General features: G+C 38.2%; 1 protein-coding gene across 1 annotated transcript in view; it reads left to right on the top strand.

The window, feature by feature from the left end:
* LOC102247202 (metabotropic glutamate receptor 8) overlaps positions 1–18,742 on the top strand; it is a 299,383-nt gene that overhangs the window by 190,580 nt on the left and 90,061 nt on the right. The window contains exon 4 of the mRNA XM_014534368.1: positions 10,120–11,055. Coding sequence (XP_014389854.1) covers positions 10,120–11,055 — 936 coding nt within the window. The remainder of the gene's footprint in view (positions 1–10,119; positions 11,056–18,742) is intronic.

Consider the following 18,742-nt stretch of genomic DNA (forward strand, 5'->3'; position numbering starts at 1 on the left):
TAAAATGCTTTGAACAAAAACTAACATATAGTAAGTACTCAGAAATGTGGTCATTATGCGTTTTCTTTTACATTTAATGGTGAGGTTAACTGGATAGTTAAGCATGGAAAGTTTGTATGATGAAGAGTAAGTCTATAGGCTTCAATATTTGAAGTATTGGTACACAAAGCATTTTTGCTTTATTAAATTACTAGGGGCCCAGTGCACAAATTCCTGCACCTTGCAAGTAACTGTGGGCTCTGAGGCTTGGTGGACATGGGGGCAGGTCTCACCCCATCCTCTGTGCCCCCACTCAGCCCCTCCTGCCACAGCCCCTGGTCCCCTGTCTGCTGGCAGCCCCACTCCCGCTGTCATTCCCACATGCTGATGACACTGGCCCCGCTCGCACCCTCTGATGGCATGGAGCAATTGGGGCTGGCGTTGTCAGTGGGTGCAAGTGACAGCTGCTGCCCTGATCTCCCCTCAGGAGCAGGGGAAGGGGGAGAAGCCATGAGGGGCAATCAGGGCCAGCAGCCACTGCTCGCACCCACTGACAGCACCGAATGATTGGGGCTGGCGCTGGGCACTGGCAGAGGGTGCGAGCTGCACTATGGCTTCAGTGCCAGCAGCGGGTGTGAGCGGGGCTGATGCCGACAGCAGGTGCGAGCGCCCGGCGGGACCATGGCATGCGGGAGCAAAGAATTTTCCCTAATCACCAGAGGCTCACCCCAATGACAGCGACTGGCACCCTGCGTTGGTCTGGCACCTCCGCTTACCTGCTCCACTATCCTGCCGCAGCCAATGCCCGTCATGTTCTGCGCTCTGCCGCCTGCTGCCGATGCCCGCCATGTTCTGCACACCCACTGGTGGTCAGCGCACGTCGTAGCAACCGATTGTTCAGTTGTTCCACCGTTTGGTCTATTTGCATATTAGGGTTTTATATATATAGATACCTTTATTTCTTAATGCCAATAAAATTGGGAGATAAATAGATTTTTTTAATATTGTACATTTACAATTTCATTGGTGCTCATTTTTTTGTGGAATGGAAGGTTAAATATTACAGAATGGATCCCAAATATAAGGCATATTTAAGGCACATATTTTTCTAGGTCCTGACATAAAGGATAATAAAAGCCACTGAAAGAGTTAACTGTAATTTATAAGCATAATGAAATTATTATAAACATTTATATAACATACATAAAATACATTATACAACATTGTATGAATAAACAAAATACGTAGAAATATAAACAGAATTTTATATGGTGAAAGAAGGGATGGACCACTTATAATTCAAGTGAATGGAAGAGGCATTTGAAATCAGTCTTAAAGGAATAATATTATTTTTTTAAAGACTTTTTAGAGCAGTTTTAGGTTCACAGCATATTGAAAGGGTGACACAGAGATTTCCCTTTTACCCCCAGCCTCCACATGCATAGCCTCTGCCATTATCAAAACCCCCACCGGGTGGAACACTTGTTACAACTGATAAACCTTACATTGACATGTCATAGTCACTCAAAGTCCATAGTTTACCTTAGACTTCACTCTTGGTGTGTATTCTATGAGTTTGAACAAATGTATAACATATATTGACCACTGTGATGTTATACAGAGTATTTTCACTGCCCTAAAATTCCTTTGTGCTCCTGCCCAACCCCTGGCAACCACTGATCTTTGTGTTGTCTCCATAGTTTTGCCTTTTCCAGAATGCCATATAGTTAGAATTATGTTGCCTTTCCAGATCGCTTTCTTTCACTTAGTAATATTCATTTAAGTTCCCTCCATGTCTTTTTACAACTTCATAGTTCATTCCTTTTTCATGCCAAATAATATTCCATTGTCTGGATGTACAACAGTTTGTTTAACTGAGGGATATCTTGGTTGTGGCTGCATTATGGCAGTTATGGAAAAGTAGTTATAAACATTCCTACGCAGGTTTCTATGTGGACATTAGTTTTCAACTCCTTTGGGTAAATTCCAAGTAGTGCAATTGCTGGATCATATGGTGAGAATATACTTAGTTTTGTAAGAAATCTGCAAACAGCCGAACCGGTTTGGCTCAGTGGATAGAGCGTCGGCCTGCGGACTGAAGGGTCCCAGGTTCGATTCCGGTCAAGGGCATGTACCTTGGTTGTGGGCACATCCCCAATAGGGGGTATGCAGGAGCAGGAGGCAGATCGATCTCTCTCATCAATGTTTCTAGCTCTCTGTCCTTCTCCCTTCTTCTCTGTGAAAAAATCAATAAAATATATTTTTTTTAAAAAAAGAAAGAAATCTGCAAACTGTCTTCCAAAGTGGCTATACCATTTTGCAGTCCCACCCGTATTGAATGAGAGTTCCTATTGCTCTACATCTGCACCAGTATTTGCTGTCCTTAAAATTCCAGATTTTGGCCATTCTAATACGTGTATAGAGGTATCTCATTCGTGTTTTAATTTGCATTAGCATGATGACTTCTGATATGGAGCATATTTCTCATATACATATTTGCCCTGCCTATATCTTCTTTGATGAAATGTCCATTAAGTTTTCTGGGCCATTTCTTAATTTGGTTATTTGCTTACTTATTGAGTTTTAAGAGTTCTTTGTATATTTGGAGTAATAGTACTTTATTAGATGTAACATTTGCAAATATTTCCTCACAGTTTATGGATTGTTTTTTATTCTATTGACATTGTCTTTCACAGTGCATAATTTTAAAAATTTTTTCATGAAATCTAGCTTATCCATTTTAGGAGTTTTATAGTTTTGTATTTTACATCTAATCTATGACCCCTTCAAGTTAATGTTTTGTGAAGGGTATAAGCTCTATGTCTAGATTCTTCTTTTGTGTGTCTTTTTTTTTTTTTTTGCATGTGGATGTCCAATTGTTTAAACCCTATTTCTTGAAAATTACTATATTTGCTCCATTGTGTTGCCTTTGCTCCTTTGTTAACCATCAGCTGATTATATTTATGTGGGTCTATTTCTCAGCTCTTATTCTGTTCCATTAATCTTTGTCTGTTCTACACCATATTGATTACTACTGTAGCATTATATTAAGTCTTGAAGTCAGATAGTGTCAGTCCTCCAACTTTGTTCTGCTTTAATATTGTGTTGGTGATTTGGGAGTCTTTTGGTTGATATCTTATTGAGGATTTTTGCATATATGTTCAAGACAGATATTGGTTTGTAGTTTTCTTGTAATGTGTTGTTTGGTCTTGGTATTAGAGTAATTGTGATATCATAGAATGAGTTAAGAAGTATTCTCTCTGCTTCTGTACTCCAAAATAGATTATTCCTGAGATGTTTTGTAGAATTCATTGTAAAGCCATCTAGGACTGGTGCTTTCTGTTTTGGAAAGTTATCAATTATTGATTCCATTTCTATAATACATGTAGTCCTATTCAGATTGCCTCTTTCTTTGAGTGTGACTATTGTTACATTATGTCTTTTAGAGAATCAATCCATTTCATCTAGGTTATCAAATGGATGAGCTAAAATTGTTCATAGTATCCCTTTTATTATCCTTTTAATGTTCAGGAAATCTGTAATGATGTCCCTCTTTCATTACTGATAGTCATTTATGTCCCAACTCTTTTTTTCCTTAATTAGCCTGGCTAAAACCTTACAAATTTTATTTATCTTTTTAAAGAATCAACCTTTGATTTTATCGATTTTCTCTGTTGATTTCCTGTTTTCAACTTTATTAATTTCTATTTTAATTCTTATCATTGCTTTTCTTCTGCTTACTTTTAATTTAATCTGATCCTTTGAATTTGAATTTAATGTTAAGTTTTGGTTATTTGAATTAAATTTATTGGGGTAACATTGTTTAGTAACCTTACATAAGCTTCATGTATACTCTCTAATGCAACATCTGTATACTTCATTGTGTGCTCACCACCCAAATTTTAGTCTCCTTCCATCACCATATATATGATCCCATTTATCCTGTTCATCTTTCCCAAACCAACCTTTCTCTCTAGTAATCACCATGCTGTTGTCTGTATCTGAGTTGGTTTATTTATTTGCTGCTTTTTGTTTTGTATACCACATAATTCTTTTTTCTAATGACCTAAGATGGAATCTAGATAATTAATTTTAATTCTTCTTTTTAAATATGATATAAATTTTCCTATAAGCAGTTTTTGTTGCATGCCACAAATTTTGATAACCTGTGTTTTCATTCATTTATTTAAAATATTATTTAATTTTTCATGAGATATCTTTCTTTACCCATATGTTATTTAGAAGTCTGTTGTTTAGTATTCATGCATTTTAGGATTTTCCAGTTGTCTCTCTGTTATTGATTTCTAGTTTAATTCCATGGTGATCTGAGAGCAAACATTATATATTTTCTATTGTTTTAAAATTGTTAAAGTGTATTTGTGGCCCAGAATGTGATCTATCTTGGTGAATGTTACATGTGACCTGAGAAAATTCTGTATTCTCCCAATGTTGCATAAAGTAGTCTATAGATCTTCATTACATCCAGTTGATTTATAGTGTCATTGAGTTCAACTATGTCCTTACTGATTTTCTGTATGCTGGATCTGTCCATTTCTAATAGTGAGTTGAAATCTCCAACTATGATGGTGGATTCATCTATTTCTCCTTGCAGTTCTATCAGTTTCTGCCTCACATAGTTTTACACTTTGTTGTTGGTTTCATACACCATTAAGAATCCTTATGTCTTCTTGGAGAAATGGCCCCTTTATCCCTAAAAATTTTCCTTGCTTTGAAGTATGCTCTGTTTGAAATTAATATAGCTACTCCTGCTTTCTTTATATTTTTAATTAGTGTTAGTATGGCATATTTTTCTCCATCCTTTTACTTTTCATTTCATGTGTCTTTATATTTAAATTAGGTTTCTTATAGACAATACATAGTTGGCTCTTATTTTTTAATCCACTCTGAGAATGGCTATCTTTTAATTGATGTATTTATACCATTGATATTCAAAGTGATAATTGTTATAGTTGGATTAATATATACCGTATCCATTACTGCTTTCTGTTTGTTGCCCTGTACTTTGTTCCTATTTTTGTCTTCCACTCTTTCCCTGCCTTTTGTGGTTTCAGTTGACCATTTTATGATTCCATTTTTTTTCCTTTCTTGGCATATCATTATCATTCTATTTTTACTTTTTTCAGTGATTTCCCTAAGAGTTTGCAATGCACATTTACAACTAATCCAAGTCCATTTTCAAATAACACAATGCCACTGCAAAGGTGGTATATCTTATTTTTTTTAATTAAAGTAGATTTCTTTATTAATTCTTTGATGGAATGTAATGACATTGTGTTTAGAGAACAGTGAAGAGGCTAAAAAAATTGAGTATGATAAAGAACCATCTTAAAAACTTATAATCAGGTGGAAAGCGTAAAACCAAAGCCTTTGGAGTCAGGGGCTTCTGCCTCGCCCCAAAGACCTAACGGCCGAGAGAAAGGAGCGGAGGGAAAGCTGCAGTGATTAATGTCTCCAGAACACCGGGTGGCTGCCTTGTCTAAGCATTTGTGAAACCTTAACTTCCACTCTTTCTCCTCAAAACCTTCAACAAAGGGAGTGATTTTAAGGCAGGAGGCTTTGCAGTTTTGCTACTTTGTTTTGTGACATGAAGCACACAGGTCTTTTTAAAAGCTTTATGTCAGCCATTAAAGACTCCTGGACTGTGATCACATGTGCTGTGCACTTAATGCACTGGAATTTTTAAGACGTTTAAGGCCCGAACAGAAGCAGATTATCAGTTTTAAATGCCAAGGACCTTTGAATAGGCTACTACCCCTCAAAATTATAACATGCACCTATACTTATTCAGATTAAAACCAATCCCTCGGGAATGCCTCCCGACTCCAGGGCAATGCTGCTGCCCCTTCAGCATTCCAGGGAAGCAGCATATGGCAACCAGCGACTGCCAAACACTGGGCCATAATATGACATCTACAAACCTCAGAAGCATGCTGAGCATTTAATAACAATGATACAAGGAACATTGTATCTAAATAAGTTAAACAACCTATTTAGAAAAAGCATAAATTATTTAAAAAACCAAACAACTTCTCATTAGCTTTTAAAATAAATGCTTCTAGAAAAAACAGTAAAACTCTGGTTACTACTAGAGATATGCTGCAACACATGTTAAATCTATAAATAATTCAGTGTCCCCCAGCTTTCTTCCATTTCCATTTGCATGAAATATCTTTATTCCATCTCTTTACTTTTAGTCTGTGTGGGTCTTTTGATCTAAAGTGGGTCTCTTGTAGGCAGCATATGTATGGGCCGTGTTTTTAGCCACTCAGACACTTCATGTCTTTTGATTGGAGCATTTAACCTGCTTACATTTAAAATAATTATTGATTACATGTCTGGTTCTGATGCTTGCTCTGTTTCTTTAAGGTGTGTGTGTGTGTGTGTGTGTGTGTGTGTGTGTGTGTGTGTGTATTTGTTTGTTTGTTTTTTTGGGCCTGGCAACTTTTTCCTGATAGCTTGACAAGATGTGTTGGGTTAGAGGAACTGCTGTAAATAGGCCTTTATATTGTGGTGGTAAAGTGTTGGAGGAGGAGAAATGTTGTATAGTTCTCGGTTCGGTCTCAGTCCTTTAATGAGCTGATGCCTCTGTCAGGACTATGAACTTTACAAGTGTTTCTGTTTTTTCTTTCCCCTCAGTTGGACAAAATGGCTAGAGTGGGCTGGGGTTGGGTATTTCCCTTTCCTAGGTCAGTTAAGGTCTGATAATACCCCAGCAGGTTCAGCTCGTTCACTAGTTTCCCTTTGGGCAGGCTTTTCAAAAAGAGCAGATTGATCTCGCATATTTCAAAATTGTTCCTTTTCCTCTCCCCCTGCTGGAAGCATGAGATTTTTCTCAAATTCACTGTGAGAACAACGTTGAGCTCCTGCAAATAAATCTCACAAAATTATGGGATTCCCTATGACTGAGTCCCACTGGAGTTTACCTCTTAGGGTTGTCCACACTGAGCCTCTAGCAATTAGAGTTCAGGTTTTCTTACCCCAGCACTGGTTCACTAGGTCGTTCCTGCTGGAGAGTCTCTGCCCGTTGTAAGTAGTGGCTCATGCTATTCACCTTTTTGTCTCTCTAATCTTGGGGGCAGTAGTATGCCCTGTGTCGTGACCTCTGATTGGGATCTTTGAAGCAGTGTTGATTTCTCAGTCTGTTCAGCTTTTAAATTAAGATGGAGTGGCAATGTCGAAGCTCCTTACATAAGAAACTGAATAGCAGTGTTTTATAGCCCAAAATGGAAATATGGTATTTTAGGCAGAAGCAAAACAGGAGTAAATAGAGAAAGAAAGTCAAAATATATATTTTAGAAATATGAATACAAAAACTGAGTGTGGCATATAATTCCTGAATGAGCATTTTATATACAATTCAAGAGGCAGATTGAGACCGAGGGTTTGAGGGCTTAAAGTCAGGTTACCAATTTTTATTTTTCCTCTTTATCCATGAGAAGTCTTTGTAATTTTTTTATCAGGGGAGGAAACAAATAAAATATATTTATATTTTTATCTGGTCCTGATTTATATGTACAGGATGAATTAGAAGAGAAAGAACAGCCAATTGCAAACCCTTGATGGTGGTCAAAAAATGGCATTATGAGAAATTACTTCAGTAGAGCTGGACAAAGCAATGGATGGATCAAAGTAAAAATATAATGACTGAGGCTATATATGAAATCCAATTGAATAAAATTAGAGATATCAAGAAGAAATTCCTTAGGCCAGATAATGAATATATATATAATGAGCTTTGTTGCTCATAATTTGGTTTTGTCTGATTAGCAGGTCATCAGAAATGTTTTTTTTTGTTGTTGTTTTTTTATTTGTTTATTTTTTTATTGCTTAAAGTATTACAAAGGGTATTACATATGTGTCCTTTTTTTAAAAAGTTGATCTCTTACCCCCCTCCCTCCTGCCCCCCAACCCTCCCCGGCCTTCCCGCTGCAGTTTGACAATCTGTTTGAGGCAGCTCTGCCTCTGTATCTATTAAGTCATCGGAAATGTTGTACTAGTTGTCAAGTAATGAGAGCAGGATTGAAGTAGAGCAATGATGATTGAAGCCAGAGAATGGGAGATATGTGTGATAGAGAAAGTTATGTCAAAAAACATTATGGATAGAACCATTGGCAGAATTAAGGGAACCAAACAGAAGAGAGGGAACCAGCATTCATGACAGTTGGAGAGAAACGATAGTCATAGTGTTTCAAGATGTCAAGAAAGGAGTGTTTCAAGAAAAGGGATGAATTGAGAGGAGGTCATTGGATTTGAACGCTGATGCTTTTCTTGCAGAATGTTTAAGATGAGTACATTGCAAAAACTATTTTGCATGGGAATGTTAATGCAGAGGGCCTAAAACATTGTTTCTAAAGGACTGACCTTTAAGATTTCTACCAATCTTGAAGTTTAATATTTCTAACATATTTTTGCTGCCTTTTTTTATAGTAACATTATAGATCTAAGAAGCCTCAAACAAAATACAATTTTGGTTTTCTAATAATTAGCTCTAAAACATAATCTTCAGAAAAAAATTTCATTATCTTATATGAGTCCATTTACAGTATAAAACAGTGATGGCGAACCTATGACACGCGTGTCAGAGGTGACACGCGAACTCATATTTTTGGTTGATTTTTCTTTGTTAAATGGCATTTAAATATATAAAATAAATATCAAAAATATAAATCTTTGTTTTACTATGGTTGAAAAATATCAAAAAATTTCTATAGGTGACATGGCACCAGAGTTAAATTAGGGTTTTTCAAAATGCTGACATGCCGAGCTCAAAAGGTTCGCCATCACTGGTATAAAATCAATATGTTAGCCACTAAGTGGAGCATTTTATTTTTCTCAATATTTCCGAGAGAAGCTTCTAATTTAACTTTTTTCTTTCCTACTGGGATCCTATAAGGAAATATAATAACTTTCTAAATCATTAAAAGCCCACTAGGAAATTAGTAGGGTTGAGATAGTTTGTTTTCCTCTGTGGTAACAGACAGGGTAGATAGAATGGTCTTGAGCGCCCTTATGACACATGAAGCAATGTCTACTTTCTCAAGAAAGGGTGTTTGAAATTACACAGGTATGAATTCTCTACTCCACCTTGGGAAGATTTGGCATCCCTCTGCAAGTACTGAGCTTGGGGACTGAGCCCTTAACCTGAGGGACCTGATGCTATTTCCAGGTAGATAATGTCAGAATTGAGCTGACTCATAGGACACCAGGCTAATGTCCCAGAATTGCTTGATGGTGTGGGAGACTCCCAACTTCCACCTCACACATGTTGGAACTGGGTCCAGACCCTTTAGTAAACAAATTCAAGGTAAGAGGTCACATAGTAGCAAATCACCTAAAAATAGCATTTTAATTTTAATAGAGATATTTTGTGATTTAATCCAAAAGAGCAAAGTGGAACTTTAAGTTCCTTAAGCAGATACTAAGCACAGATGTGGACTGCCTCATTTGTACCACTTTCACCGCTTTATGCCACCTTATAAGACTACTCTTGTTCAATGGAAAACATTACCACCCAACGGTCTCATTCAGCATGGTGTTTTTCACAGTGTGGAAATGCAAGATTGGGAAAAATGTATTTCAAACTTAAATGGATGCAAAACACTAATAGAATTATCAGCATAAACACATGAGGAGTGTCAGAGATTAAAGCAGCTAGTTTTTCCTTCTCCTTTCAAACTTGACAGTGTGGTTTGAATTTCTGAAAATATAGTATAAAGACTTGGATCCTCGTGTATATGTGTGTTTCTACCTTAAGCCAGTGTTTGAGGGGTTCTGGCATTAATACCTGTGATTAGAGCTAAAACATCTTTCCATGGGGCTGTTTTCGGAGCTTTAAAACTGTTTGGGTCAATCAATCTTTCCCTGAATGTCAGATTGGTCAACATTGAGTAGGTAAATGGAAACTAATGACACTCATCAAGTTGATTATGTGAATGATTTATTGGACCCAATCATTTAACACTTTCCTCAAGTCAATATCAGGGAAAGAAACTGGGCTCTTAGGATGGTAAACTGTATTTGTACTGTCAACATTCAGTGATTTATGACAAACCTCTAGCTAGGATTAGGATATTATAAATGGGGGAGAATGGAAGGTTCATTAATTTTTTATGCCCACAGGTGGAAGACATGCAGTGGGCTAGCAGGGAACACACGCACCCAGCGTCTGTCTGCAGCCTGCCCTGTAAGCCTGGGGAGAGGAAGAAGACGGTGAAAGGGGTCCCTTGCTGCTGGCACTGTGAGCGCTGTGAAGGCTACAACTACCAGGTGGATGAGCTCTCCTGTGAACTTTGCCCTTTGGACCAGAGACCAAACACCAACCACACAGCCTGCCAGCTTATCCCCATCATCAAACTCGAGTGGCATTCTCCCTGGGCTGTGGTGCCTGTGTTTGTTGCCATATTGGGAATCATAGCCACCACTTTTGTGATCGTGACCTTCGTCCGCTATAACGACACCCCGATTGTGAGGGCTTCAGGACGCGAACTTAGTTACGTGCTCCTGACAGGGATCTTCCTGTGTTACTCCATCACCTTCCTGATGATCGCAGCACCGGATACAATCATATGCTCCTTGCGACGGATCTTCCTAGGACTGGGCATGTGTTTCAGCTATGCAGCCCTTCTGACCAAAACAAACCGAATCCACCGGATATTTGAGCAGGGGAAGAAATCCGTCACAGCACCCAAGTTCATTAGTCCAGCATCCCAGCTGGTGATCACCTTCAGCCTCATCTCCATCCAGCTCCTGGGAGTGTGTGTCTGGTTTGTGGTGGACCCTCCACACATCATCATTGACTATGGCGAACAACGGACTCTAGACCCAGCGAATGCCAGAGGCGTGCTCAAGTGCGACATTTCTGACCTCTCGCTCATTTGTTCACTGGGGTACAGCATCCTCTTGATGGTCACTTGTACTGTTTATGCCATTAAAACGAGAGGTGTTCCAGAGACTTTCAACGAAGCCAAACCGATCGGATTTACCATGTATACCACCTGCATCATTTGGTTAGCCTTCATTCCCATCTTTTTTGGTACAGCTCAGTCGGCAGAAAAGGTAAGTGCAAGGAATATATTTGTCAAGTTTTCCTTGGATTTAACTTTTTCTTCAAGATCCTCTCCTGCCTTTCTTTTGGTTCATTTATATTCTCCCCAAATGATTCAGTCTGTAGTGTTCTTATTTAGAAATACACACACACACACACACACACACACACACACACACACACACAATTCCCTCAAGGTCGCTTTACATTGAATATGTGTTGACTAAGGCTGATTTCCCATATATAATGTGTCCTGCTTGGCAAGGCTGGAGATTGGCATAGTTCATGTCACTTTCTGGATCTCTCTTTCCAGCTCTGTTATCTACTAACATAACTGTTCTTTTCCCACTGTTAATTAAAAGAGGAAGAGAGAAAAGGCAGACATGATTCACAGGGGTGAGTGTCCCAGAGATAACCTACTGCCTAACAAATGCCTCTTTTTCTGGTTCTAATGTGACTCTGGGTTAAAGCTATTCCTTAATAAAGTTGATAGTTATAGTCACAGAAGGAGGTTTTATCGTAAAACCACAGCAAAAAGAAATTGAAGGCATCTTACTGTTTTTCTTCAGCCTCAATTTTTATTGCTTTTCCACATGTGGAGGGTGATGGTGGGATTAAAGACAACAATGGGAAGTTATACAAAGCGGTTTACAACTAATAACTGAAAAGGTGAATCTCTCAAAAGAATTTCCTTTTGCCGCTAATGATCTCTTCCACATAGAGCGCTGCACGGAAAGAACATCTCTATGTGAAGGGAGTATGCACGGAAATGGGTGTATGTGGTTCTATGTACAGAAAAGCAGAGAACTAACGTTACCATGAAATCCAAGGTTTGGGTAGTATGCTAGAGACAAGCCAGCTTGCAAAGCAAGAGCAAAGCTATCTTTCTGTAGAGAGATGACTGAATGCGGCTAGACAAAGTTCCCTTTTATGTATTAGCTTTTGAAATCAAAATATGTCAACGAAGCACATTGTAAGACAAAGGATAAAATAATGTTCATTGGAAATAACCCGTCAGTTCATTGTGCACATGAGGAAGTTCTTCTTTCAGAGTGAGGACTTAAATGTTCCACCTTCCACCATCCAAAGTCATGAGGCAATCAGACATCCCAGGGACAATTCGCTAGTCTCTACCATTCCAAGTGAGGTCGTGCATGACTCTTAAAATTCCAAATAATTCAGAAGAAAAAGTTCTCTGTAGGGGTTTGGAGAGCTCATTGGTATGAGCACTCATCCTTTCCTAGATCAATGTGGCCTGCAACGATGTTTGGATAAAAATGTACTTCAACACACCAGTTGCTGAATAGAGCAAACTTCTGTGGGTTCCAGAACTGTCACCTTTCTTGACTTGCATGACCAATGGAGGCCCATGAATATTTCATGTGGGACCGAGCATATAGCAGGAAAGAAAGTAAGACAGTTTGGGGCTCTAACCCTAATAACTGAAAAGAATTATATTTTGGCATATGCAGATGGGACTATATTAGGATCAAACTTGTAAATTTAACTTATGAAAGAATGTATGAGTTGGAAAATAAGTTTTGCAAAGTCTATTGGGTTTGTTTTGATATGGTTAATAGTTGTACTAGTCAGGGTAAAACAATGCTTTTGCAGATTCTGGAAATATGTATTATGTGAATTAATAATAATAACAATTTAAGTGGTATTTATATTTGAACCTATGAATGCCTTTTTAAAATATGCTGTTTTATCTAAAGAGGGCCCTAAGTAGTTTACTTTGGTTTAACAAATATTTAACCAAACAAAATCTTCTAGTTCTGACATCTAACTTTCCTTTCCTTTTTTTTTATCTCTTTCTTTACTTTTTATAAATTACAGCCCACTCTAATTTTTCATATTTTGACTTCCAAGGTTGTGGGAGGTGCAAATACAATACCAATAAAATGATATTTTTATTTAGATCATTCCTTCAGTGCCTAGATTTTTAGATTAAATAAAATCGTGGTTCTACATCAAGTTATTGGATATCATCATTGTAGTTAAAACATGCATTTTGCTAATAAGTTTTCTTAAAATAATTGGAAAAAAAGTAACCATAGTCTCTCAGGACAAAAACTCTGCAGAGTTGCAGCTGCCCTTGAGGAGCAGTAATAGAAATAGCAAGAGTTTCAGGTGAAACGGGCACATGAACATGCCAGGGATGGAGGCTGCCTTGTGCTGCTGAGGATGCAGGAGCTGCACATCCATCTGTAATCCTGAGTGCAATGTGTATATTTATAAGTACAGATAAATCTGTGCCTGTAGAGATATGACTGAATGTGGCTAGACAAAATTCCTTTTTATTTATTAGCTTTTGGAATCAAAATAAGTCAACGAAGTACATTGTAAGACAAAGGATAAAATAATGGTAATTGGAAATTATTTTGTATTATTCCAATGAACATGGCAAAGACTAAAGAAATCAATAAGAAACACTAATTTTAGGAATTTTCAGAACACTATAGTCCTCAAATTATTTAGTTGGTTTTAGAGTTGATGAATTTATAACAACTCTACATCAAGAGCTATTATATAATAAGTAGCTAAGAATTTGATATTGAAGTATCTATACTAATAAAAGGGTAGCATGCTAATTAGACCAGGTCAACCGGACATTTTCTGGTCATCTGGTCCTCCTTCCAGACAAAGCCACCGTGGCAGGGGCTAAGGCAGAGGCGGTTAGGGGCCAGCAGGCCAGCAGGGGAGGGCACTTAGGGGCAATAAGGTGGCAGGGGAGGGTGGTTAGGGGTGATCATGCCAGCAGCCAGAGGAGTTAGGGGCGATCAGGCAGGTAGGCAGAGATGGTTAGGGGCAATCAAGCAGGTAGGCAGAGGCAGTTAGGGGTGATCAGGCAGGCAGGCAAAGGCAGTTAGGGGCAATCAGGCAGGCAGGCAGGTAAGTGGTTAGGAGCCATCGGTCCCAGATTGCGAGAGGGATGTCTTATTGTTGGTTTAGGCCTCATCCTTCAGGGTGCAGACTGGGCTGAGGGACCCCTCCTCCAGTGCACAAATTTCATGCACCGGGCCTCTAGTATTATATAGTACACTTACGTGTCATCCTAACACTTCACATTGAAATTGGCTAGCTGCTATTCTCTGTTAAAGTCTCTATTATTCAAAATAATACACAAAATATTTGAGAATGGTTATTTTTCACATTGTTAAAATTATTGATACATATTAAAAGTGAATAAAACTTTTATGTGTCTAAAAGAAGGCTTTAAATAAGATTTATTGACTTTGGAGGACCAAAGAGCTGGTCAGTCTTCCATTCTCATTTATAATGCTTAGCCCCACCATTATCAACTTGAATTGTTTGCAACAGATAGGTAGCCCACGCATCCATTAATTCAGCAGATCCTTATTGAGCATTGTGTCCAGCATTGTTCTAATTATTGAGCTCATGTCAGTCTGCTTTCCTGTAAGGCTCAGTCTGGCTCCCAGCCAATGCTGCATGATGTCTGCCAGCACCAGGAAGGTGCCAGACTCAAGGGCAAGAGAAGATGGTGAGGGGTCAGATCTGAGATGAAAAAGCAAAGATGAGAGCTATGCATCCTATAACTGTACATCAGTGACATCAAATTTATAGCACGGAAGACAATGGAAAAGGAACGTTTCTTCTAGTATGTATTTAATTACACTTCTTAGAGTAATGCCTACAGAAGAAAACTTATCTAGCCCCATAGGGCTCTCTGAAATTACAAGAGAAGTAGGAATAAAGAGAAAAATTAGTTGAATTATTTTGACAGATATTTCAGAAAAATCTCTTGGTAAAATCAAGTTAAAAGGGATCTTAGTAGCATTCACAAAGGCAGACAGCTCTCTCTGTCTTCATTCAATGATGAAACTCCTTTTAATTTTAGCACATTCCCTTTTTTCCAGAATTTGAAATCAAGATGAATCATGTTTATTCCAATAGAGCTTATGCCACAATTTATTAACTTTGTGCCTACTACTGCATTCTACTAGGTCATAATATAAATGCACTTTTCTTATAGAAAAATGGTGTGAAGGAAGGGTGTACATTCTGAGGCATGAGCATGGACTAACACAAACCGTCATAATTTTACTGAAAAGACAAAATATGCAAGTATAATTAATGTAAGAGTCAGGAAAAGAATCTCAGGGATGGTTAGGGGCTATTAGGATGGAAAATATCTCTAAAATACATATTTTACCATCTCTAATTGGTCTCATAAAACCAAGCTTTTCAGACACGGGTTATGACATTGCCAAGCTCCAATGAGCACATTGCTTTAAACACAGTGTCAGATAGAAACAAAATAAAACACCCTCAAAATGAAAAATGAAAGAAAACTCAATGTCAGAACCCCTGTATGTCCCCAACCAGCCTTTCTCCCTTCACCCTCTGATGGATTGTGCAGCAGCTAGCTAGCAGCCCAAGTCAGAAACCTGGGCGTCATCTGCATCTCCTCCCTCTGTTCACTCCCACCCCTTTATTTCCTCCTCTCATCTTTACATGTAATCTTTTATAAAAATTTGTAGAGGGTAAGCAGTATCTGTCTGATATATACACTGAGTGGCCAGATTATTATGATGTTTGTAGGCAAATTAGCTATAATTTCCCACTGAAGTTGCTAGAGGGCCAGACCACTATAAATAGGGAAGCACGTTGTTTACCACGACAGTAGGAGTGATTTTTTTCTGAAGATATGGGTAAACAACGTGTTTTAACAGCCTTTGAACGTGGGCCCTTTAATTCGTGTGGAACAACGTCTGAATAGCACAACATACCTAAGTATCATTGCTGATCAAGTTCATCCTATCATGTTGATGGCGTATCCCAATGGAGATGGCTTCTTCCAACAAGACAATGCGCCATGCCACGGTGCTTGTATTGTGCAGGAGTGGTTTCAAGAACATGAGGGAGACTTTACCTTGCTTAGGTGGCCCCCACAATCACCAGATCTCAATCCAATTGAGCATTTGTGGGACGAAGTTAAAAGAGCCATCAGGCAGCTGGTTCCACAACCATCAAATCTCACAGAACTGGACAGTGCTATTCATCAGGCATGGTGTCAGATTCCTTGCATCACCTTTCAACATCTCGTGGAGTCAATGCCAAGAAGAATTGCTGCAGTATTGAAGGCAAAAGGTGGCCCAACAAAGTACGGATGGGGTGGTCATAATAGCCACTCAGTGTATATCTGAATGAATATGTCTTTTTATATAGAGCCATTTATGTCACTACATTCTGAATATACAGATGCCTATTCAATGAGTGAGTGGAGTATCTCGCATAATAAGCATATAATAATATAAATGCTTATTTATGATTTAATTTAGACTGTGGCATTATGGGGATGTTATATATACATCTTATTGTGATCCGCATTACAGTATTTTTTTCTGAAAGATACGTTTTCTCATTTAAATGATGGGCCATATACACTTATTTTTAAAATTTTATCAATCATTTATTCTGAATAGGACTGCTAAATATTTAGGGAGAAATGCAAAAAGGAATTATTATACTTGCCCTTAATTCTATCTAAGATACACAAAGCAAAGGAGAATTAATGTGATTATCCAGATATGTTTACCATGTCATCCCTCCCTTGTTCTTTTACTGCATATGACTACTGGAGACCACAAGAGTGTGGGGAAACGGATGGATGAGTGGAATTAGGAGCATGAGCCCTGGAGTGGGAGGGCTTGGGGTCAAATCCTGGCTCTGCTAAACCAGCTGAGAGAATGTAGACAGTGTAGAGCAATCACCCCACCTGCACTCAGCCTTATTCTCAAAATAGAGCAGATATGAGTTCATAGAGTATAGGAAAGGGCAGGAAGATTAAATTAACAAACCAGCAAACAAAACCCTCCACCTCTTGTCTCATTATGCTGTATTTGCATAGTAGATCTCAAAGTAGTTTTATATGATATGAGTTATGAGACCATCTAACACATAATAAGCAATTAATAAATGTTGGCTATTATTCCTATTAGACTACATTTCATGAGGGCAGAGACCGTATTTGGTTAGCTCACCATTTTATCTTGGGCATCTTGCAGAAAGTTGGGCCAGAATAGGTTCTCAAAGACACATGTGTTTAATGGTTGAATACATTCACATTCATTCACATGATTGCCTCAGTTTCTCCAGTCATTTAGACCATGTTTGTGCAGCACCCCAACTGGAAGTGTTTTTGCAAACAGAGGGGCTCTCCTGAGGGTGTAGAGCATATGGATTATAGCAGTCAGAGAGGAAGACAGAATCTGTAAGAGGAGGAGGAGGAGGAGAAAGGAGAGTTCTTCCCAAGGCAATGTGTAACTACCTTTCTCTCTTTAGAAAATACTGGAAGAAGCAACATGTCATCAGAAAGCAGCTGCTGAAATATTTAAGTTAAAATCGAGTAACTCTAGCAAGAGTTGAAAATAATAACTAAAACTCCTACTTTAAGAAATAGTCCCGATAAGAAAAGAACAGCCTGAGAAACCTGGGGTAAGAGTGTCAACATGACCTAGACAACAATGGAAGTAATTTTCAGAACAGATCAGACTAGAGGTAGTTTCCAGCCACACCTGCCTCCTTACATTTAATTCCTTAGGATGTTGGGAGGTAGAAATGATGATCAATATCCACCTTGCGTGTCTGCAATTGTTGTGAACTGTATAGTGTTTCCTTTCCTTGGCAGCTTGCAGTCATGTGAAGCTGATCTTTTTGAAGGTCCATGATGCCCCGCTATAGTTATAGAACAATCTTAGATATCGCGGTAGATTTTGTCTGGGCAAGATCCATTATACTGGACTGTTGCAATCGACTCTGGAAGGGAAAAACCAAGTTTAAAATAAGAAAAAAAAACAACTGGAAAAGAAAAACATCTCATGTGTGCACTCAGTTAAAATGATATGCTTGTGAAGATGTGGGAGCAAAGGGAAATAAGGAGATTTCGGGACATAGTGCAGGCCTGTTAAGCAGCTCTCCCAGGAATGTTGCCTTAGCTACACTTGTTACTTTGTTCCCGGTTGTGCTATACGTATTACCGCTATAGAAAAATACCAACTTACACATGTAGGGCAATTCTTTTGGGGGATGCCTATCTTATTTGACAGCACAAAGAAATATTTGCTCAATGAACTTTGCTTAGAGTCCCATGATTTGGGGGCTCTGAGGAACTTGCATCTGAGGATTACTTGAATCAAACATCTGGTTGTTGGTGAAAATGTGGTACTTTCACATCCATCTTTTTTAAACTGAAATTGAGTTTGCAAGGTTTTAATTTTTTTGCCCAAATTAGAATAATTTAATCAACTAGACAATTAGTCAACCTGGGAACTTAGTTCTGGAACTAATATATCTCATTGAAATGGCTTAACTTTCTTAATATGATTGAAAATGTTAAAGTACTAGATTTGATTAAGATTAAACCATGAATATTTTCAGAATCAGTAAGGACCATTACTTTATTTCAAAATGTGTAGGAGAATGTCATACAAATAGACTTACATTTTTTTCTATATAGGCAGAGCTCTAATGACACCACAGACTGTAGGTTGTACAGAATGCAGTGACTAATTTCATTATATAACTTCAAATTGAATTTTCCATGATTCAATATATGCTTATATCTCATGCAGCGCACAGGGTGCCAACAAGAGCAGATTGCAAGGAAATCGTTTCTTTTGGCTATCACCAAAACACATTTTTATGTTGGAAAAAATTTAAAAAGTATCTACA

Source organism: Myotis brandtii, unplaced genomic scaffold (genome assembly GCF_000412655.1).
Source record: "Myotis brandtii unplaced genomic scaffold, ASM41265v1 scaffold1296, whole genome shotgun sequence".
Taxonomy (NCBI): domain Eukaryota; kingdom Metazoa; phylum Chordata; class Mammalia; order Chiroptera; family Vespertilionidae; genus Myotis; species Myotis brandtii.